This window comes from Cebus imitator, unplaced genomic scaffold, assembly GCF_001604975.1.
Source record: "Cebus imitator isolate Cc_AM_T3 unplaced genomic scaffold, Cebus_imitator-1.0 Scaffold1, whole genome shotgun sequence".
Lineage (NCBI taxonomy): Eukaryota > Metazoa > Chordata > Mammalia > Primates > Cebidae > Cebus > Cebus imitator.
Genome location: NW_016107316.1, coordinates 16,150,799 through 16,171,473, shown reverse-complemented (window position 1 = coordinate 16,171,473; position 20,675 = coordinate 16,150,799). Strand labels below are relative to the sequence as shown.

General features: G+C 35.7%; 1 protein-coding gene across 5 annotated transcripts in view; it reads right to left on the bottom strand.

The window, feature by feature from the left end:
* The window catches only part of NCOA1 (nuclear receptor coactivator 1), a 274,844-nt gene that overhangs the window by 109,369 nt on the left and 144,800 nt on the right, over nt 1-20,675 (bottom strand). For 3 of the 5 annotated variants that reach the window (XM_017526915.2, XM_037737771.1, XM_017526920.2), the window contains 2 exons: nt 18,197-18,350; nt 2,359-2,464 (listed from right to left, as the gene is read on the bottom strand). In XM_017526915.2, coding sequence (XP_017382404.1) covers nt 2,359-2,447 — 89 coding nt within the window. In that variant the 5' untranslated portion in view covers nt 2,448-2,464; nt 18,197-18,350. Of the gene's footprint in view, nt 1-2,358; nt 2,465-18,196; nt 18,354-20,675 lie in introns of those variants that run through there. The other 2 variants (XM_017526933.2, XM_037737767.1) reach the window with 1 other exon arrangement.

The window sequence follows — 20,675 nt, the reverse complement described above, 5'->3', positions numbered from 1 at the left end:
TGTGTGTACATATAATTATTAAAAATAGGAGAAATGTACTACAAACAAATCAATTCAATTGTTAAGTAATATATTACTTTTATTTAAACAGGATTATGCAAATATGATCAAATATTAACAAAATACAGTGATATGATAAAACAGTATCAATTACATTGTGTTGGATATATATAGTTTCTCAATCTATATTCTATTTTTTTTTTTTTTTTTTTTGAGACAGAGTTTCACTCTTGTTACCCAGGCTGGAGTGCAATGGCGCGATCTCGGCTCACCGCAACCTCTGCCTCCTGGGTTCAGGCAATTCTCCTGCCTCAACCTCCTCAGTAGCTGGGATTACAGGCACGCGCCACCATGCCCAGCTAATGTTTTTGTATTTTTAGTAGAGACGGGGTTTCACCATGTTGACCAGGATGGTCTCGATCTCTTGACCTCGTGATCCACCCGCCTCGGCCTCCCAAAGTGCTGGGATTACAGGCTTGAGCCACCACGCCCGGCCTATTCTTTTATATATTTAAAAAATTTCCCCAAATAAAAAATTAAATGCAGCCAGGTGCAATGGCTCAAACCTGTAATCCCAGCATTTTAAGAGGCAGAGGCAGGCAGATCACGAGGTCAGGAGATCGAGACCATCCTGCCTAACATGATGAAACCCCATCTCTACTAAAAATACAAAAAATTAGCTGGGTGTGGTGGCACATGCCTATACCCCAGGTACTCGGGAGGCTGAGACGGGAGAATCGATTGAACCCGGAAGGCAGAGGTTGCAGTAAGCCGAGATCGATCGCGCCACTGCACTTCAGCCTGGAGATGGAGCGAGACTCTGTCTCTCAAAAAAAAAAAAAAAAAATGTAAAAGATAGTTTGATTTATTTATTCTTAACTTTTCCTTTAAGGACTGACTTTATATACAGATATAAATAAGAGCATTAATTTTTGACAGCACACTTCTAGATTGTTATCTTGATCTCAACATTCCTCCCTGCATCTGGACACTTATTTGTGATTATGAGTACTCAGATTATTGTCACTCTATAACAGCTCTCTGAACTGAGTCAGAGAAATGGTCACTTTACTTTCTCGAGCCTAGAGCCCTTGCATTCTCCTGTTAAAATCCTCTCTTCTTCCCTCCCATGAGAAAGCAGCACGTAATCCAAGGATAGATGAGTCTTCTGTAGCTTTACTCTCTAGATGAGTGATTATCAACTAGAGGTGATTTTGTTTTCCCTGGCCCCAGGGGACATTTGGCAATGTCTGGAGACATTTTGGTTGTTACAACCAAGATGCTACTGACATGTGGTGTGTAGAAGCAGGGCTACTGCTAAACATCCTACACAATACAGGACAGCTCCCCTATAACAAAAAATTATCTGACTCAAAATGTCAATAGTGTGGAGTCTGAAACACTTTCCTCTAAATTCTGGAAGATGAGTGGAGTAAAATCTCCACTCATTGTAGGAAGTTGCTCTCAGGTAGGAAGCTAGCTGCTCTTTTTAAATAGAATGTTAAATGAGCATCTAGGGAATATATTTGTAGAAAAATATATTTTTTAAATGTGGTATATTCATGTTAATGCGATACTAATCAAAAGTTAATAGGACTGAATATAACTATGCATATTTAAATCTATATGGCATTTGAGGTTTCTTCTCTATCTGGCCTTTGTGAGGGTCTCCTTAGCATTAGATCTCTTAGTTCATTTAAGGTGGTTATATTCCTTATAATAAACCAAATATTTAACTACACAATAATCATTTTTTAAAATCCCGATATTTCTTAGTTCCACTAATGCCATAATGTTCTATGACGGCAACGAAAGATGTATAATAGAGTTATGTATTCATTTGACAAATCTTTTCTGTGTCCTTACTACATATAAGCCACACACTGTGCTAGGAACTAAGGATACAATGATGAGCAAGAATGGACAAGGCCCCTTACCACGTGGCAGCTCAGAGTCTAGCAGAGAAGCCAGGAGGAATTCATGAAATAATCACACAAACTAGTAAAAATCTGCAATTATGGATCATGACTATGAAAACATCTGAGACAGATACATGAATGAAGGAAGTTGATCTACCAGTTATGGAAGGAAGAGAAGCCTCCCTTTAAGGATGTAATGACTAAGCTGGCATCTGAAGGATGAGTAGGTGTTAACTAAAGGAAATCAAGAGGAAGTAGGCTGGATACTGGATATAGGGAGAAGCATGTGCAAAGACCCTGGGGGAAGGAAGAGAACATGGTGAGTATGAAGTACTCAAAGAAAGGCACTAAACTTGGGGTATTTAAACAAAAGCTGTGAAGTGGCAGTGAAAGTAATAAAGCAGCTCTGCCGAAAATAGACTAAGAGGAGTGTTCCTACCTTGATGCCAGTGTGTCACATGGCGATCCTTTCCTCTTATGTGAGTCTGGGTTAGCAGGGTCGGATGAACTGTCCCCGAGGCCACTCATGTTGAAAAACTTCACACCTAAACAGGAAGAACAACAGTAAGAAATCTACCCTTATGACCTCTCTAACCAAATAAAGGTAGCGACGCTCCCCTATGTTAGAAAATTTCTAAAAATTGTGCTATTTTAATGAATAGATAATTATAGCCATCATAAAATCATTAGTATCTATACAAAAGTACAGAGGTCATCAGATAGTATTTCTATATTTCCTTTTCTATATCTGTAAAATAAAATTAATAATCCTTTGTGAAACTGTTACAACCAATTAGGATGAAAATGTGGTTGGAATAATTAAACAGATACTGAGATTTTTTCCCAAAGAGAAAAAAATCATTTTCATGTGTAAATGTAAAAGCTGAATGTTGAACTAGAGTCAGATAAATTATTCTTTGCATTTATTATTTAGAACCTGCTTTTCAAAAGAATTTAAAATAACTTTCACTCATAAGGTTTGGGATTTTATATTGATAGATAAATAATACATATAGAATTAAGTTAAAGTGATAAACGAGATTTAGATTTTGAATTGTACTTTACGCTTTGAGTTCTATACTCCTAACCTTTTGTTTACGTAGTCAGGCAACAAAGATCAAATGTTTAGTCTATGTTAGGACCTTGGTATAGATGCCAGAGAACACAAAGTCATTCCCCCTAGCATGCCAGCCAGGCTTCTCACATGTTGCGCCAGTTAGCGACTGCACTTAAAGATCCCTTCTGATCTGTCCCTCATCAACCATTATTCTCCATATAATCCCTAATGAAACTCAGAACCCTATCCTTGGTCTTACCTATCCTTGGTCACTACCTTTTGGATTTTATTAGTGCCAAACAACATACTTCACCGTTCTCTTTTACTCCGTCTATCCTTATAAAAGGAAAGACAATTCTTATTAAATGGGTGAAACTTTAGCTTTTCCTAACATTCTAAATTATTAAACTACAGCACTGTATGTTAGCAGCCATACTGAGAAGCTTTACTATAAAGAATGTTGAGAATCGCTCACATGGCTTTAATTGGTATGTCTAAGTAAACCCTTTTCTCTAAAACTGACTCTGCGTCTAGCCCTCTTCTGAAGACCAATGACTGTCATATCTTTTTGGTGCACAAATAATCCCTAAAATTTTAATCAAAAACTTATTATTTCATGCAACCAAATATGGCACATTTTCAATTTCTCCATATTAGAAGTGCTATTTATGAAAAATTCCAGCTTCTACGATTACAATCTTACCATTTTTTATTATTCTTTTTTACTCATTTCTAACTGGAATCCAAATCCTGCTGATTTTTCCTTGACAAGACTGTCTCCTCCTTCTTCATTCCCAGATACAGTTACAATCCTTGTCTGGAACCAAATACCTAATTCTAGATTAATGCAAGATCCTTTAATCTTGCTTCTCAATTCCTGTCATTCTCACTTCTAATCTGTCCTATAAACAGCAGCAAAAGCATCCCTGCTTAAATGTCATTTTCAAGGTCTCATTTCCCTGATAAGAAATCAACTAGATTTGCCTACTGCAACATGGTAGTTAAAAGGATGGGCTGCCATCCTGGGAAGAAATGAGGAGAAAAGGGAAATCTTACGCATTTTTAGTAGGAATGTAAATTAGTGTAGCCATTTGGAAAACAGCATGGAGGTTCTTCAAAAAACTAAAAATAGAACTACTATATATCTGATACAGAAATCCTAAAAATATGTACATATCCAAAGGAAATGAAATCAGTATGTTGGAGAGATATGTGCACTCCAATATTACATGGCAGTATTCACAATAAGCCAAGATATGAAATCAACCTAAGTGCCCATCAACGGATATATGGATAAAGAAAATGTGGTATATATACACAATGGAATACCATACAGCCACAAAAATGAATGAAATCTTGTCATTCATGGAAACATGGACAAACTTGGAGGGCATTATGCTAAGTGAAATAAGCCAGGCATAGAGGAACAAATTTACTGCATACTCTCACTCACATGCAAACTCAAGAAGTTAATCTCATAGAAGTAGACAGTAGAATAGTGGTTACTACAGGCTGGGAAGGATGCAGGGAGGAGAGGATAGCCAGAGGTTGTTTAACAGATCCAAAAGTACAGCTAAATATGAGGAATCACTTCTAGTGTTCTATAGCATTGTAGGTAAACATAATTAACAACAATTTATTTTCAAATAGCTAAAAGAGTAGATTTTAAATGTTCCCAACATGAAGAAATGAAAAATGATTGAGGTGATGGATATGCTAATTACTCTGATATGATCATTACATATTGTACACATGTATCAAAATATCACACTGTACCCCATAAATATGTTCAATTATTATGCATCAATTAAAAATAGTAATAAAAGTAAAAACAAACAAAAAAACCCCAGGGCTTTGGGGCCAGAAAAACCTTGTTCAAGTCCTGGATTAAACACTACCTGTCTGACCTTGGGCAAAGTCTTTCTCTAAACCTATTTTCTACTCATGTATTTCTTGTTGGTACACTGCAGTCATTCTAGCCTCTTCTCTCATATCTTGCATGCAAGCAAACACCAAGGTTTGTCAGTTTTTACTTCTCAAGTATTTCCAAAATCCATCCCTTTTTCATATTCTCCTTTACCAATATTTCAATTCAGGTTTTCATTTAACTCTTAGTGGACTACTAAAATACCTTCCCAAACAGCTTCTCCCTGTTTCCAGTCTTGTCCTCCTTAAGTTTATCCTCTGTAGACCCACAAGAGTAGGCTACCAAGTGTATGCCTATTAAATCCTCATTACCCATGGGACAATATCCAATCTCCTAAACATAAAGTTTGCATCAGCTCTCACTTATTGTGTGAGTCTATTACAGAATCTGGTGAATGAGTTACTAAATGACTGTCCAATCAAGTGTTCATAGATTATATATGCCATGTATTATGCATTACAATGTAATCTACATATAATGTTATATATATCATTTGTATATATATAAGCATATAGATTACATATGTTAACTTTAGCTTCAACCTCATCTAGGCTTTAAAAATCTTGGTAATATCTCATGTTCTCAGCAAAGGTAAATATTAGACAAAAAGGTAAATATTAGCCAAAAATCTTTAAATTGATCTCAGTGTGGGAGCAGACCAATTTAAATTAGCCACAAATGTTTACTGAGCTCTTACCATATGCCAACCTCTATTCTAGGCACTAGGGATACAGCCATGAGTAAAATTTACAAAATCACTAATAAAGTTTCATTCTATTGTGAGGGAGATGACAATACATAAAATGAAAAAGGAAATTTTATAGTATATTAGAAGGTGATAAGAGCTATGGAGAAAAATAAGGCAAAAATAGAGGCTTAATTATGTGGAAGTGGAAGGGAAGCAAGTAAGACAGTTAGGGAAGGACTCACTGAAAAAGTGAGAGATATGAGCAAAGGTAAGAAGGAGGTAAGGGAGAGAGCCAACAGAATGATATATGGAGGAAGTGTGCTACTGGCAGGGGGAGGTAGAAGGGCCTTAAGGCAGGAGCATAACTGCTTTTTGAGAAACATGAAAGAGGTGAGCATGGCTAGAACTGGGGAATAGGGGGATAGGCAATGAGGTCAGAGAGATAATGGGAGGCTATACCATGTAAGGCCTTAAAAGTCATTATAAGGACTTTAAGCCCCAGTGACTGAGGCAGTCACTGGAGGATTAACAACAGAAGGATGACAGGATTTGACTTTTATTCTAAGACTTCCTCTGAAGGATAAATACAATCTTTCTCATCTCAGTAATTTGGTATCTGAATGTCTACTTGTTAATTGGACATTTCCATTTGGATGTCCCACTGTCACCTCAAATTAAACATGTATAAAATATGACACACTTTTAAATTTCAGATTTCTATTAATGATAAATGAGATGAACTACATTACACATTAATGTCTTTAAAAATAATGTATTAAACCTTCTATGGGGGTGACTGGAGAGGAAGGAACACACAATAGGGAAAAATACAGAAACCTAGTTAGCCTTTGCAAAATTTACAATTTAAGGTGAACAACCCCAATGCAAGGCAAATACACCAGGCCTGCAACAAGAAAGTCAAGAGATCAACAATGGTTTTGTTACCATCCACTCTAAAACTCAAACACAAAATAAATATAATTGGTTCACTGTGTTACTGGAAAAAAATATATACCTTTTTTCCTGTGGAGATTCACAGAGCATAAATAAGATTAACCAAATATCATAGAAGTAAAGAGGTCATTTAATTTCAGTAATATAAAAATGAAATAATGCAATAAATTTATAATAATGAAGCATCAATTCTAAACTCTTCTACAAAAGTAGAAACAAAAGAGAGAAGAAAATGCTGAACAAGGAAGTTGAAAGATAAGACTTTAGGATTTGCCCAAATTCAAATGAAAAGAGTTAGCTAACACTTACTTCACGTTCAGGTGCCACTTTTTGTTTCCTTAGCTGGCCATCTTTTCTGCCTCTGATGAAATTAGGTTACGTCCATCTAAAAATTTATCCATCTGAAATTCTACTTGTTCTCAAAATAATCCTGGGCATATGTTTTTTATTATAATGTGCTATAAGATATAATTCTTTTATCTCTCTTTTGGGATTGTGAACTCAAAGCCAATTATAGATATTTTTATTGTATATTTAACAAAATACCTAAAAGATAGAGAAGCTAAATCAATAGGTGATGAATTAAAAAAAAATTAACCTATCTTACTAATATGACAGTTAAGATTTCTAAAGCAAAGATACTTAAGTTTTTATGGTTAAATGTTTCCCAAAATATTTTTAAAATCTTTGAAATTATTTCTTATAATTGAGAAACATGAACTTTCTTGAAATCCTTATTGTCTTACTTTCAATGGGAAAAAAACAGCAAACTGCCTTCTTGGACTAGAAATTAAAATTAGGAAATGTTTCTTCTAAGTTTGAAAAAGTAAAGACCTATTAGTTTGTATTAAAAAAACAAAAAACAAAACAAAACAAAAAAACCTGTGATATTTCACAGTACTGCAGATCCAAGCCATGCTGCAGTTATATGATCTTAATAATATAATCTCATAGATTGAATACTTTTCAGTAATAAATAAATCTGGATCTAAAGCAATATTCCCATACTGTGCTACCCGTGGACTATTGGATGGAGATTTACAACTGCTACATCTGAGATTCTGGGGCTGGGGAGAGAAAACAACAAACAACTCAACAGCAGCCAGACATGCTGGCCTACTGAAATAAGAGCCAAGAGCTGAAGAGTTATGAGACAGTCACCCACAATTTGCTGATAGTATGATTCTGGAATTAACTGCTCTCTGTTTACAAAACATAATACACTGAGCAATGTAAAACTTCTGATGAGGAAAAACTATTACAGTTGTATTTATGTGGAATGGCTCTACATTTGGCAGTTAGGATACTTAAATAAGGACCATTAAGAAAAGAAAAGTTGGTTTCAGGAAACCAATTTGCATATCACCCTTTAAAAAGGGGTAAGGTTTCTAAGTAAAAGTACCCTGTTGATTTAAAGAGATTTACTAACTTATACCCAATCTTATGCAATCTCTAGATAGCAGTTTTTAGGAACTAGAAACTCATCTATCTCTGTTCAAATGTACCAGACTAAACTAAATAGGTGAAGGCTAAAGAAATACAACAGTACCTTATAATTTAGCTGATTTTAAAATTTCTACATAAGAAGTCTGTCATACATTTCTTGGATTTAGCTGAGAACTGCATAATTTTAAAAAACCCCACCAATTAGTTAATAAACATTTCTAATAATATACTTTAAAATGCTTAGCAGTCAATGAGCACAAAGAAGTGTGTGTGTGTGTGTGTATGTGTACACGAGAAGGACACTCTAAGAGCTAAACCTCCCCAAGTTAATAGTTGTATAAAGGGCAACACACAGGAAAAACATGATAAAGATCTGAACTAGCTAATTTCCATAAAAAATGTTTCTCAAACTGGAGTCCTCAGACACATAAGGGTCTTTGAAACAAGTTTTTGTTTTAGTTTTGCATTTCAATGGTAACCAAAATCTTTCTCATGTGTTAAGGAAGGATAGAGACTTTAGGGTTTTCACTGTCTTTTTAATAATTGAGTAATATTCCATTATTTGGAGAGGCCATATTTTGTTTACCCATTCACCAGTTGATAGATATTTAGGTTGTTTTCATTTTTTGAATATTATCAATAATGTTCCTGTGAACATTTATGTACAAACGGTTATGTGGGCATGTTTTTAATTCTCTTGAGCATTTAACTAGGAGTGGAACTGTTGGGCCATACAGTAACTCTTAACTTTCTGAGGAACTGTCAAAACCAGTTTTCCGCAGTAACTACATCATCTAAAATTCCCACCAGTAATATACAAAGGTTCCAGTTTTCCACAACCTTGCCAAACAATTTCCTGCCTTTAAAAAAATTATAGCCATCCCAGAGGGTATTAAATGGTATCTCAATATGGTTTTGATTTGTATTTCCCTAATCGCTAATGACACCAAGCATCTTTTCTTGCACCACTGGCCATTTGTATATCTTATTTGGAGACGTGTCTATTCAGGTCCTTTGCCTGCTTTTTAAAAACTAAAGTTTACTGTGTATATTTAAGATATACAACATGTCATGAGATACAGATACGTAGTAAAATGGTTATTATTACGAAACAAATGAACATATCCATCGTCTCCTATAGCTACCCATTTTTTCCACTATGGCAATGTTTTATTCTCTATCTCTGTATATTTCACTTTGTTTTTAAAGATGCCTCATATAAATGAGATTATGTAATATTCTTCTTCCTGTGTCTGACTTATTTGGCAAATGGTAGATCTCCTCCCTTTTAACGGCTAAGTAATATTTCATTGTACATATACGCTACAGCTTCTTTACCTATTTGTTCACTGACAAACCCCTAGGTTGTTTCCACATCTCAGCTATTGCGAATAATGCTGCAATCAACATGGGAGTGCAGATAGTTTTATGAGCTGATGTCATCTCTTTTGAGTATACGCCCAGAAAAGGGATTGCTGGGTCATATGGTAATTCTATTTTTAATTTCCTTAGGAGTATCTATACTGTTTTTCATAATGGCTGCTCCATTCTAAGTTCCCACCAAAAGTGTACATGTGTTTCCTTTTCTTAACGCCCTTGCCAACACTTGTTTTCTTTTGTCTTTTTGATATACATTGAGCATCCCAAATCTAAAAATCCCAAACCCAAAATGCTCCAAAATCCAAAAATTTTTGAATGCCAACATAACACTAAAAAGAAATGCTCATTGGAGCATTTTGCATTTCAGATTTTGAATGCTCAACTGAAAAGTATAATGCAAATATTCCAAAATCCACAAAAATCCAAAATATGAAACAATCCTGGTCCCTCAAGCATTTTGGATAAGTGATATTCAACTTGTAACATCTATCCTAATAGCTCATAGATGTGAGGTGATATAGCAGCTTTTACTTGCATTTCCTTGATTATTTTATGATGCTGAGAACCTTTCATATACCTGTTGGCTATTTTTATGTCGTCCTTGAAGAAAAGTCTTTTCAGGCCCTTTGATATCTGGCTTATATGTTTTCTTGCTATTGAGTTGTAGGGGTTGGGTTAACTTGTCTTTTTATTAAGTCGTAAGAGTGCTTTACATTCGGGATACTAGACCCCTATCGATAGATATATGACTTGCAGATGATTTTCTCCAATCTTGTGGTTTATCTTTTCATTTTCTTTATAGTATTCTTTGATGAACAAAAGTTTTTAATTTTAGTGAAGTTCGACTTATCTACATTTTCTTCTTTGTTTAATAGTTCCAATGTCTGGCCCCCCTGAGGACAGATACTACTAATTGTTATTTTTCCTGTATATGGGCCATATTTTTTTGTTTCCTGGTACGTCTCCTAATGTTTTTGAATACTAGGTATTTTGAAGCTAATGAATGGGCAGGTATTTTCTGAAATGTCTGGAAACAAAAATTCTCTCAAAATCCACAAAGCCAGGGGCCCAAATTCAGATGGTAGTTATCCCTGGCCCAGAGAAGAGACCCTGCTCTGATAAGCTGCTACCTTAAATGACTTGTCATCGTCTTAACCTTTACGGCCAAGAATAAAAAGCAAAAGCAAATAAATGGATTCAAAGCAATCAATGAATTTTTAGAAATCAAAACACCATTTAATCTTATTTCACGGATTCTATAAAATACCAGATTTTTCTTAAAGTGCTTTTGGTAAAAGAGGATTCTGTGCAGTCTTTTAAGTTTATTATGCTAATAATAAGGACATTATCAAGGATTTGGTAACTTAACCTCTAAATGTATCTAATGTTTGAAACAATATGTTTAATACATTTGTGTTTACAACTAAAAGCTTGTTCCACAGATTGAGATAATGCTTTTTTATTTGCATTAATTTTTTCTAAACACAAATAAGTTTGAAAAAAGAATAAAAGTTCATTTTTGTTTTCTATTAACAAATACACAGAAAAAGGAAAACGAAATTAGTTTTAAAACTGAATATTTTCCTCATATTGCCTTCATTTAAAATTTAATGTTAAGATAAAGAATAAACCTGTATTTGCCTTATTAAAATATTCCTAGTATATTAATTCATGACTTAGGAAAAGTAGCATTGCAACACATATTTGTGGCAGCTATCTTATTAGAACAAATTAGCAAAAATAACTCAACATTTCCTTATGAAACTATGAGTCCAGTTATCTTGGAGTGATATAGAGTTACTGCAGGTATACTGCACATGACTTCCAAAATCCACTCTAATTTGTGTTGGTATTTCTTGAGGAAAAATCAGTCTTTCCAACTATAGCTATGTTTGGCTGGTATAAACAACAATGTAAGTGTTTGATATTTACTTGAAGGTGTACAGGAGAAGAGTTTTATAAGAGTTTAGCAGAAGCAGCCTTAAAACAAAAAATGATAAAAATTTTGCTTTGTCATTTACACAGACAAAACTGAGTGATAAAAATTTCAGTGTTGCTGGGTGCAGAAGTATGTGTCTATAATCCTAACTATTCAGAAGGCTGAGGTGGGAGAATCGTTTGAGCCAGGAATTCAAGTCTGATCTGGGCTGAATAGCTAGACTCTGTCTCTTAAAAAAAAAAAATTAATTAAAAAAAAAGTGAATAAATAATCACACTAAATAATCACATTTATCACATAAAATAACTCCAACATCTAAAATAAAGAATTCAGTCCCAGATCAGAAGCTGTTCAATTTTCATCAACTATTTTGGAAACTCATTTCAGAATACAGTATAGTTAAATATACATATCTAAAGCAATAAAAGAAAAATAAATACACTAAAATCTATTCTCTAATGGTATATGGTAGAAGTACCAAAGTCATAGAGTCAAATGGGTCAAAATAATTTACCAAAACAATGGAATTGTATTTTGAGGGTGTTAGAAAAATGATCAAGTCAGGAAAATCTCCAGTTAATTTCAGGGTCACCCTCCCAACCTGAAAGGGAAAGGGCACAGATAAAATCACAATATGAGCCAATCTTCGTTGACCACATTTATATAAAAGGTAAGCATTTTTTAAAGTCCAGCTTAAAACCTAAGTCATCTTACTTGATTCATTTACATTCTGCAATACTTTATTGATATCCATTGAAAAATGAAAAAAAAAATTCCCAAGTATTTCATGTAAGCAGCTGGTTAAATAGCATCAATATCCTCTTAATGCTCATACTAAATATAGCTAGATATATTCCTTCCACTGCAAAGACTAACTTGGAACAAGTGAAACTCAAATTCCATTTTCCAGTGTTCTCAACAGGATAATTACGAAAACAGAATAATAACAATAAAAGGAATGCTCATACATTTTAAGCTGGAGATGCAGACTTTTAAATTTTTAGAATAAGAACCCCTGCAATTGTCACCCAGTACAGTACTTCTCAAATATTCTGACTATAGGCCACTTCAGTGGTATAAGCATGTTTACCCTTCCTGTTGCCACTTTCACATTAGAAAGTCAACAGTAACAAAGAAATAGAGAGAAACAAAATAATAAAAACTTAGAAGTTAAAATGTAAACCCATTAATATGCATTTAACTAAAGGATGTGACATATTATATATATATTAAATGTGTACTATATGTTTTATATGCATTAATTCACTTATTCCTTACAATTACCCTATGAAGTATATTATTATCTCCATTTTGACAGTTTGTCATACTAATAAACTATGCTCGATGATGATGATAATGAATACTAACACTTATTTAAGATTTACTATGTGCAAATCACTATTCTATGTTAATTAATTCCTAACCTATGTTAGTTCATTCCCTCATAAACCTTACTAACTCATTCACTCATAAAACATCAGGTAGGTCATATTATAATCCACCTCAGTGATGAGAAAACCAAGGCACGGACAAGTTACTTAATCTGCCCAACAACTTAAGTGGCAAAGGAAGAAACTGGTCTTAGGTAGTCTGATTCCAGAATTTGCATATGCCTTAAGTTACATAACTAATGCACAGTCACATAACTCATCAACAGAAAAGCCATCGATATAGTCCAATCTTTTGCTTTGATCTCCATATCAAAACATTTCCCTAATATATCCAGTAAGAGACTTACAGAAAAGGTGACATTAAAATATACCACATCTAAAAACTAGGTAGTATACAAGGTACTCAAACATACAGACAAAAAATCTTTTCTATTCTTAGTCAAAACATCAGATGAAAATAAAGTTATTCATATAGCTAATCATGACTTACCTTCTATGGTACATTATAATATAAAACAAATTATTTCCTATAAGATGTCAAGCATTTTAAAATATAAATGCACTATTCCTTCAAAATCAAAAGTTCCACTTTTACAAACCCTAATTTTTGTTCCAAAGTTTATAAATCTTGGATTCTAAAATTAAACACCCCCCCCCACACACACGCTTGTGTAAGTGAGAGAGAGTGTGTGTACGTGTGTTTGTGTGTATGTATGTATGTAATTCCTTTCTTTTTTTTTTTTTTTTTTTTTTTTTTTTTTTTTGAGACGGAGTTTCACTATGTTACCCAGGCTGGAGTGCAATGGCGCGATCTCGGCTCACCGCAACCTCCGCCTCCTGGGTTCAGGCAATTCTCCTGCCTCAGCCTCCTGAGTAGCTGGGATTACAGGCACGCACCACCAGGCCCAGCTAATTTTTTGTATTTTTAGTAGAGACGGGGTTTCACTATGTTGACCAGGGTGGTCTCGATCTCTTGACCTCGTGATCCACCCGCCTCGGCCTCCCAAAGTGCTGGGATTACAGGCTTGAGCCACCACGCCCAGCCCGAGAGTTTTTAGCATAAAGCACTGTTGAATTTTGTCGAAGGCCTTCTCTGCACCTATTGAGATAATCATGTGGTTTTTGTCTTTGGTTTTGTTTATGTGGTGGATTATGTTTACAGACTTGCGTATGTTGAACCAGGCTTGCATCCCTAGGATGAAGCCTACTTGATCGTGATGGAAAAGTTTTTTGATGTGCTGTTGTAATCGGTTTGCCAGTATTTTCTTGAAGATTTTTGCATCTATGTTCATCATGGATACCGGCCTGAAATTTTCTTTTTTTGTCGAGTCTCTGCCAGGTTTTGGTATCAGGATGATGTTGGTCTCATAAAATGATTGGGAAGGATTGCCTCTTTTTGTATTGTTTGGAATAGTTTCAGAAGGAGTGGTACCAGCTCCTCTTTGTATGTCTGGTAGAATTCGGCTGTGAACCCATCTGGACCTGGGCTGTTTTTCGTTGGTAGGCTATTAATTGCTCCCTCAACTTCAGCCCTTGTTACTGGTCTATTCAGGGTTTCAACTTCTTCCTGGTTTAGGCTTGGGAGGGTGCAAGTGTCCAGGAATTCATGCATTTCGTCCAGGTTTACTGGTTTATGTGCATAGAGTTGTTTGTAGTAATCTCTGATGGTAGTTTGTATTTCTGTGGAATTGGTGGTGATATTCCCTTTATTGTTTTTTATTGCATCTATTTGATTCTTCTCTCTTTTCTTTTTTATTAATCTGGCTAGTGGTCTGTCTATTTTGTTGATCTTTTCAAAAAACCAGCTCCTGGATTATTGATGTTTTGAAGGGTTTTTTGTGTCTCTATCTCCTTCAGTTCTGTTCTGATCTTAGTTATTTGTTGTCTTCTGCTAGCTTTTGAGTTTTTTTGATCTTGCTCCTCTAGTTCTTTCAATTTTGATAAGGTGTCAATTTTAGATCTTTCCTTGCTTCTCATGTGGGCATTTATTGCTATAAATTTTCCTCTAGACACTGTTTTAAATGTGTCCCAGAGATTCTGGTATATTGTGTCTTCGTTCTTGTTGGTTTTGAAGAACATCTTTATTTCTGCCTTCATTTCATTGTTTATCCAGTCAGCATTCAAGAGCCAGTTGTTCAGTTTCCATGAAGTTGTGTGGTTCTGAGTGAGTTTCTTAATCCTGAGTTCTAATTTGATTGCACTGTGGTCTGAGAGACTGTTTGTTATGATTTCCGTTCTTTTGCATTTGCTGAGGAGTGATTTACTTCCAATTACGTGGTCAATTTTAGAGTAGGTGTGATGTGATGCTGAGAAGAATGCATATTCTGTGGATTTGGGGTGGAGAGTTCTGCAGATGTCTATTAGGTTTGCTTGGTCCAGATCTGAGTTCAAGTCCTGGATATCCTTGTTAATTTTCTGTGTCATTGATCTAATATTGACAGTGGAGTGTTAAAATCTCCCACTATTATTGTGTGGGAATCTAAGTCTCTTTGTAGGTTGTTAAGAACTTGTTTATGTATCTGGGTGCTCCTGTATTGGGTGCATATGTATTCAGGATGATTAGCTCTTCTTGTTGCATTGATACTTTTACCATTATATAATGCCCTTCTACTAGGATTGCGACTCTTCCTTTTTTTTTGCTCTCCATTTGCTTGGTAAATCTTCCTCCATCCCTTTATTTTGAGCCTATGTGTATCCTTGCATGTGAGACGGATTTCCTGGATACAGCACACCAATGAGTTTTGACTTTTTATCCAATTTGCCAGTCTGTGTCTTTTGATTGGGTCATTTAGCCCATTTACATTTAAGGTTAATATTCTTGTGTGTGAATTTGATCCTGCCATTTTGATGCTTGCTGGTTGTTTTGCCCATTAGTTGGCACAGTTTCTTCATTGTGTCAATGCTCTTTATCATTTGGTATGTTTTTGGAGTGGCTGGTACTGGTTATTTCTTTCTATGTTGTTACCATTTGGTACATTTTTGTAGTGGCTGGTACTGGTTGTTCCTGTCCATGTTTAGTACTTCCTTCAGGAGTTCTTGTAAGGCAGGTCTTGTAGTGACGAAATCTCTCAGCAATTGCTTGTCCGTAAAGGATTTTATTTCTCCTTCACTTATGAAGCTTAATTTGGCCAAATACGAAATTCTGGGTTGAAAGTTCTTTTCTTTAAGGATGTTGAATATTGGCCCCCACTCCCTTCTAGCTTGTAGAGGTTCTGCCAAGAGATCCGCTGTAAGTCTGATGGTCTTTCCTTTGTGGGTGACTCGACTTTCTCTCTGGCTGGCCTCAGGATTTTTTCCTTCATTTCAACCCTGGTGAATCTGACTATTATGTGCCTTGGGGTTGCTCTTCTTGAGGAATGTATTTGTGGTGTTCTCTGTATTTCCTGGATTTGAATGTTGGCCTGCCTTGTTAGATTGGGAAGTTCTCCTGGATAATGTCCTGAAGGGTGTTTTCCAACTTGGATTCGTTCTCCCCCATCACATTCAGGTATGCCAGTCAAGCGCAGATAAGGTCTTTTCAGATAATTCTTGGAGGTTTTGCTCATTTATTTTCACTCTTTTTTCTCTAATCTTGCCTTCTTGTTTTATTTCATTGATTTGCTCTTCTATCTCTGATATCCTTTCTTCTGCTTTATTGATTCGGCTGGTGAAACCTGTGCATGCCTCACGAAGTTCTCGTGCTGTGTTTTTCAGCTTCATCAAGTCATTCATGTTCTTCTCTAAGCTGGTTATTCTAGTTAGCATTTCGTCTAACCTTTTTTCAAGGTTCTTAGTTTCTTTGTATTGGGTTAGAACAATGGTCTTTTAACTCAGAGAAGTTTGTCATTATCCATCTTCTGAAGCCTGCTTCTGTCGATTCATCACACTCATTTTCTGTCTTGTTTTGTTCCCTTGATGGTGAGGAGTTGTGATCCCTGGGAGGGGAGGAGGTGTTCTGATCTTTGAAGGTTTCATCCTTTTCGTGCTAGTTTTTTCCCATCTTTGTGGATTAATCTCCCTTTGACTTTTGAAGTTGGTGATTTCAGGAGATATCTCTGGGTGGATGTCCTTTCTGTTGTGGTTGGAGCTATATCTTTTTTGGCCTGTAGAGGCGCTGCTAGGCTGCCTTGGATTCAGTCAGGTTGATTGGGTGGGTGGTCTTCCCCTGGGATTTGTTTGCAGGTGAAATTAGCCCCACCTTCCCAATAGCATCTCTCCTTCCCTGAGCACGATCTTCCTGGTTGGAGTCAAACGGCTGTATTCCTTGCCAAGCTCTCTGGCTCTTGGGCTTCAGTTTGAGTTTTGCTGGGGGTGGGGTTTGCCAGGCCTTATGACCTGTTTCCCTGCTTTCAACTCTGCCTCTTTCTGTGGGATACGTTGTTCTGTCCTGCTGGTGCTAGTCCAAACTTCTGCCATGGTCTGGCTGACAACTTACAGCACCATGTGGGAGTGGTGGCTCAAATTTGCATCAACAACCCACAGCGCCCCTCAGTCTGGCGGGGCTCTTGGCTGTGGGTTGCAGGAGGGATGACATAAGCACAGGATCCGAATCAGAGCACTGAGGGGGTGAAGTCCCCCAACCCTCCCAGCCAGCTGTGTGTTCCAGGTGGGGACGTGCCCCACCCTATCTTGGTTTGTTCTGCCTGGGCGGCTCTCACCCTGCTTTGGCTCCCTCCCTGGGCTACTTTCAGAGTCCTTTCAGTCCCCCCAAAATGAAGCCGGCACCTCACTTGGAATTGTGAAGTCTTCTAGCCCTCTGCATCTCATTTGCTGGGAGCTGCATTCCAGTGTCGTCTCTTCTCGGCCATCTTGGCGCCCCCTCCTAATTTTTATCTATGTATAATTCAATTAAAAGTCTATTAATTAACAAATTTTCTCCTGGAAGTTTTCCCTTACTGATTTATCAGTTTCTGATTACTCTTCATCTCTTTATCTGCTATCCTGGCTTGGTGCATGTTTATTTTTCTACTGCTCCTATTAGTATGTTCATGGATACAGTGGTTTTATTCCCAGCTAGTTCACAAACTCTAAAACAGCAACAATGTAAAAATGCCCATATAGACACTATATATACATAAATTACATAGGTTATAATTACCTATATATTATACAGGTATATCTATAATTATGTAGGTATATAATATGTAATTTTATGCATATATGTATAAAATTAAAGACTGGATATATGTTAAAAATATATAAAGCAAATTTGGGATGATTTACTACAGTTTTTCTGCTGCCATTTTCAATTCAGCAAGGACTTTGCGGGTCTCATCATAAGATATAAGGTCTGAAGCCTACAGTGATTTCAACATACACTAAAATGGCTCATAAAGTGTATACTAGAAATTTTCTATCACTTTCACTTAGGAATGTCAGCACGTGTTTTACATTAACCTTGAAGCATCCCAGATCAAACACATATTTCCATAAAAGATAATAGTCAACAGGTAATCATTTTCCCTCCATGTTTTTACAGAGACAAAGCTCTTTAAAAATAGAACTACAATTCCTACCTGGGAGACTTCTTTGTTCATAATGAATCCTCAAAACAAATATGGTCAAATCTTGTGTTCCAGGGCGTAGCTTCCCGGGGAATGGGATAATGACGTTTTCCAGAGGTGACTCTAGTCTCTTCACTCTCACCTCATTTAAGGCCAATTATACAAACTAGAATAAAAAGACAAAAATAAAAGCAGAAGGGAAGTTAGACTGCCATTTTATTCTCTAAGAAATAATAAAGGTCAATTATGCTAGAAAAAGAAAAGAAATGCAACTTTTAGAGTCAAATGGAAAAATATTTTCAAAAGACAATGGATAAAGATCTGATTTTACAACTGAAGTCCTTTTTGGTGATTAAGTATATATTCCTATTTGTGAATGTTGCTTAATTGCATTCTATCCTTAAACTTCTGAATGATCCATTTATATGTCTTTTAAAAGTTGTTTCTGGCTGCATTTGTATATATATCCTTCTTCCTGCTTATAAATTCAGATTTTTTTCATATTTTCAATTATCACATAATTCTTTACTTATGTAATACTCATATTTTACCTTCAAATTTTTGATTGAAAAAGTTTACAAACATTTTATATTTGTAATACTTCAAAATGATGGTAGTTAAGCTCTGGTTCTAATAATGATGAATTATCTTATATTAAACGAACTCGCCCACAGATAACAGTTATACACTCTGACAAAATATAAAAAACAACTGAAGAAATTGCAAAGTGAACAAGGCAGACAGAAATTTTAGAGGTTCTGATCATTGAAAGAAAGGAACGATATTGGGTGAGATACACACTTATAAGACTCTCCAGTAAAGTAACTCTTCCTAGTACTCCCACTAAGTGCAGAGAGACTAGCCTTAAAGGAGAAAACCAGTCTTATTGGCTTGAGGCATTAGAGAATGTAGATCAGAGCTAAATGAAAGCTGAAAATTGACTAGACTACAGACCTCACTTGAATTTTGCCAGTTTTTGCAAACACTCATTTTTTATATGTCTTCATTTACAATTCCATGACCTTTTAGCACATGTGCAGATTCATATAACTATACCACAATCAAGATTCACTGCTCCATCACCATAGGTAAATGAATTCTCTCTTGCTGTTTATAATCATATCCACCTTCCCCTTTCCTTAACTCTTGACAATTGCAATCTGTTCCCTATTTCTATAATGTGTCACTTTGAGAATACTACATAAATTGAATCATACATCATAAGATCTTTTCAAGTTGACTTTTTTTCACTCAGCATAATGCCGTTGAGATCCATTCAGTTTGGTGCATGTATCAACAGTTCATTCATTTTATTGCTCCGTGGTGCAGTGGTACCACAGTTTTTTTCACCATTTGTCCTTTAAAGTCCATTTGGGTTATTTGGTTTTTGGCTATTACAAATAGAGCTGTTATGAATATTGTGCACAGGCTTTTGTAAAAATGTTCGTTTTCATTTCAATGCCTAGGACTGTAATTGCTGATTGTACAGTTAAGTGTATTTTTGCCACGCAGTAATTCAGCTGTCTGCTAGAAGATAAATCAACACTCTTCAAAAAGAGACAACAATCCACAATATCATCCACAATATCCAGTACACAACAAAAAATTACTAAACATGCAAAGAAGGTAGAAAATGTAACTCCAGATCAGGAGAAAAGGTGGTCAATAGAAATACGACAGAAGATGATTTAGGTGCTGGAATGACCTAACAAAGATGTGAAAGTAGTTATTATAAACATGTTTAAAGATTAAAAAAATATATATATATGATTATGGGTAAACACATGAGAAATGCTTACAGCAAACAGAAACTGATAAATAAATGGAAATTCAAGAGCTAGATAGTTCAATACAAATTTTAAGATTCACTGGCCAGACTTAAAAGATTTGTAACAGCAGAAAAACAAGTCAGTGAACTTGAAAATAGTACCCAGTCTGAAGAACAGAGAGAAAAGAAACTATACAACCACACACACATCCCTTCTGTAATCTGGGGAAGCCACACACACACACACACCCCTTCTGTAATCTGTTGGCAATACCAAGCATGTAATACACACACATGCAAACACATCCCTTCTGTAATCTGTTGGCAATACCAAGCATGTAATACACACACACTCTGTTGGCAATACTCAGCATGTAACACACACACACACACACACACACACACACACACACACACACACCTTCTGTAATCTGTTGGCAATACCAAGCATGTAATACACACACACACATACACACACATACATACACACACACACAGACATATACACACACACACACTCCTTCTGTAATCTGTTGGCAATATCAAGCATGTAACTGGATTCCCAGAATGACAGGAGAAAGACACTGGGGCAGAAACAGTATTATGGAAAAATAATGATTGAAAATTTCCAAAATCTGGTGGAAAAAAAAAAAAAACCTGTCAGATCCAGTGTCTCAATAAATCCCACTCAGAATAAATACAGAGAAACTAACTCTGGCAAAG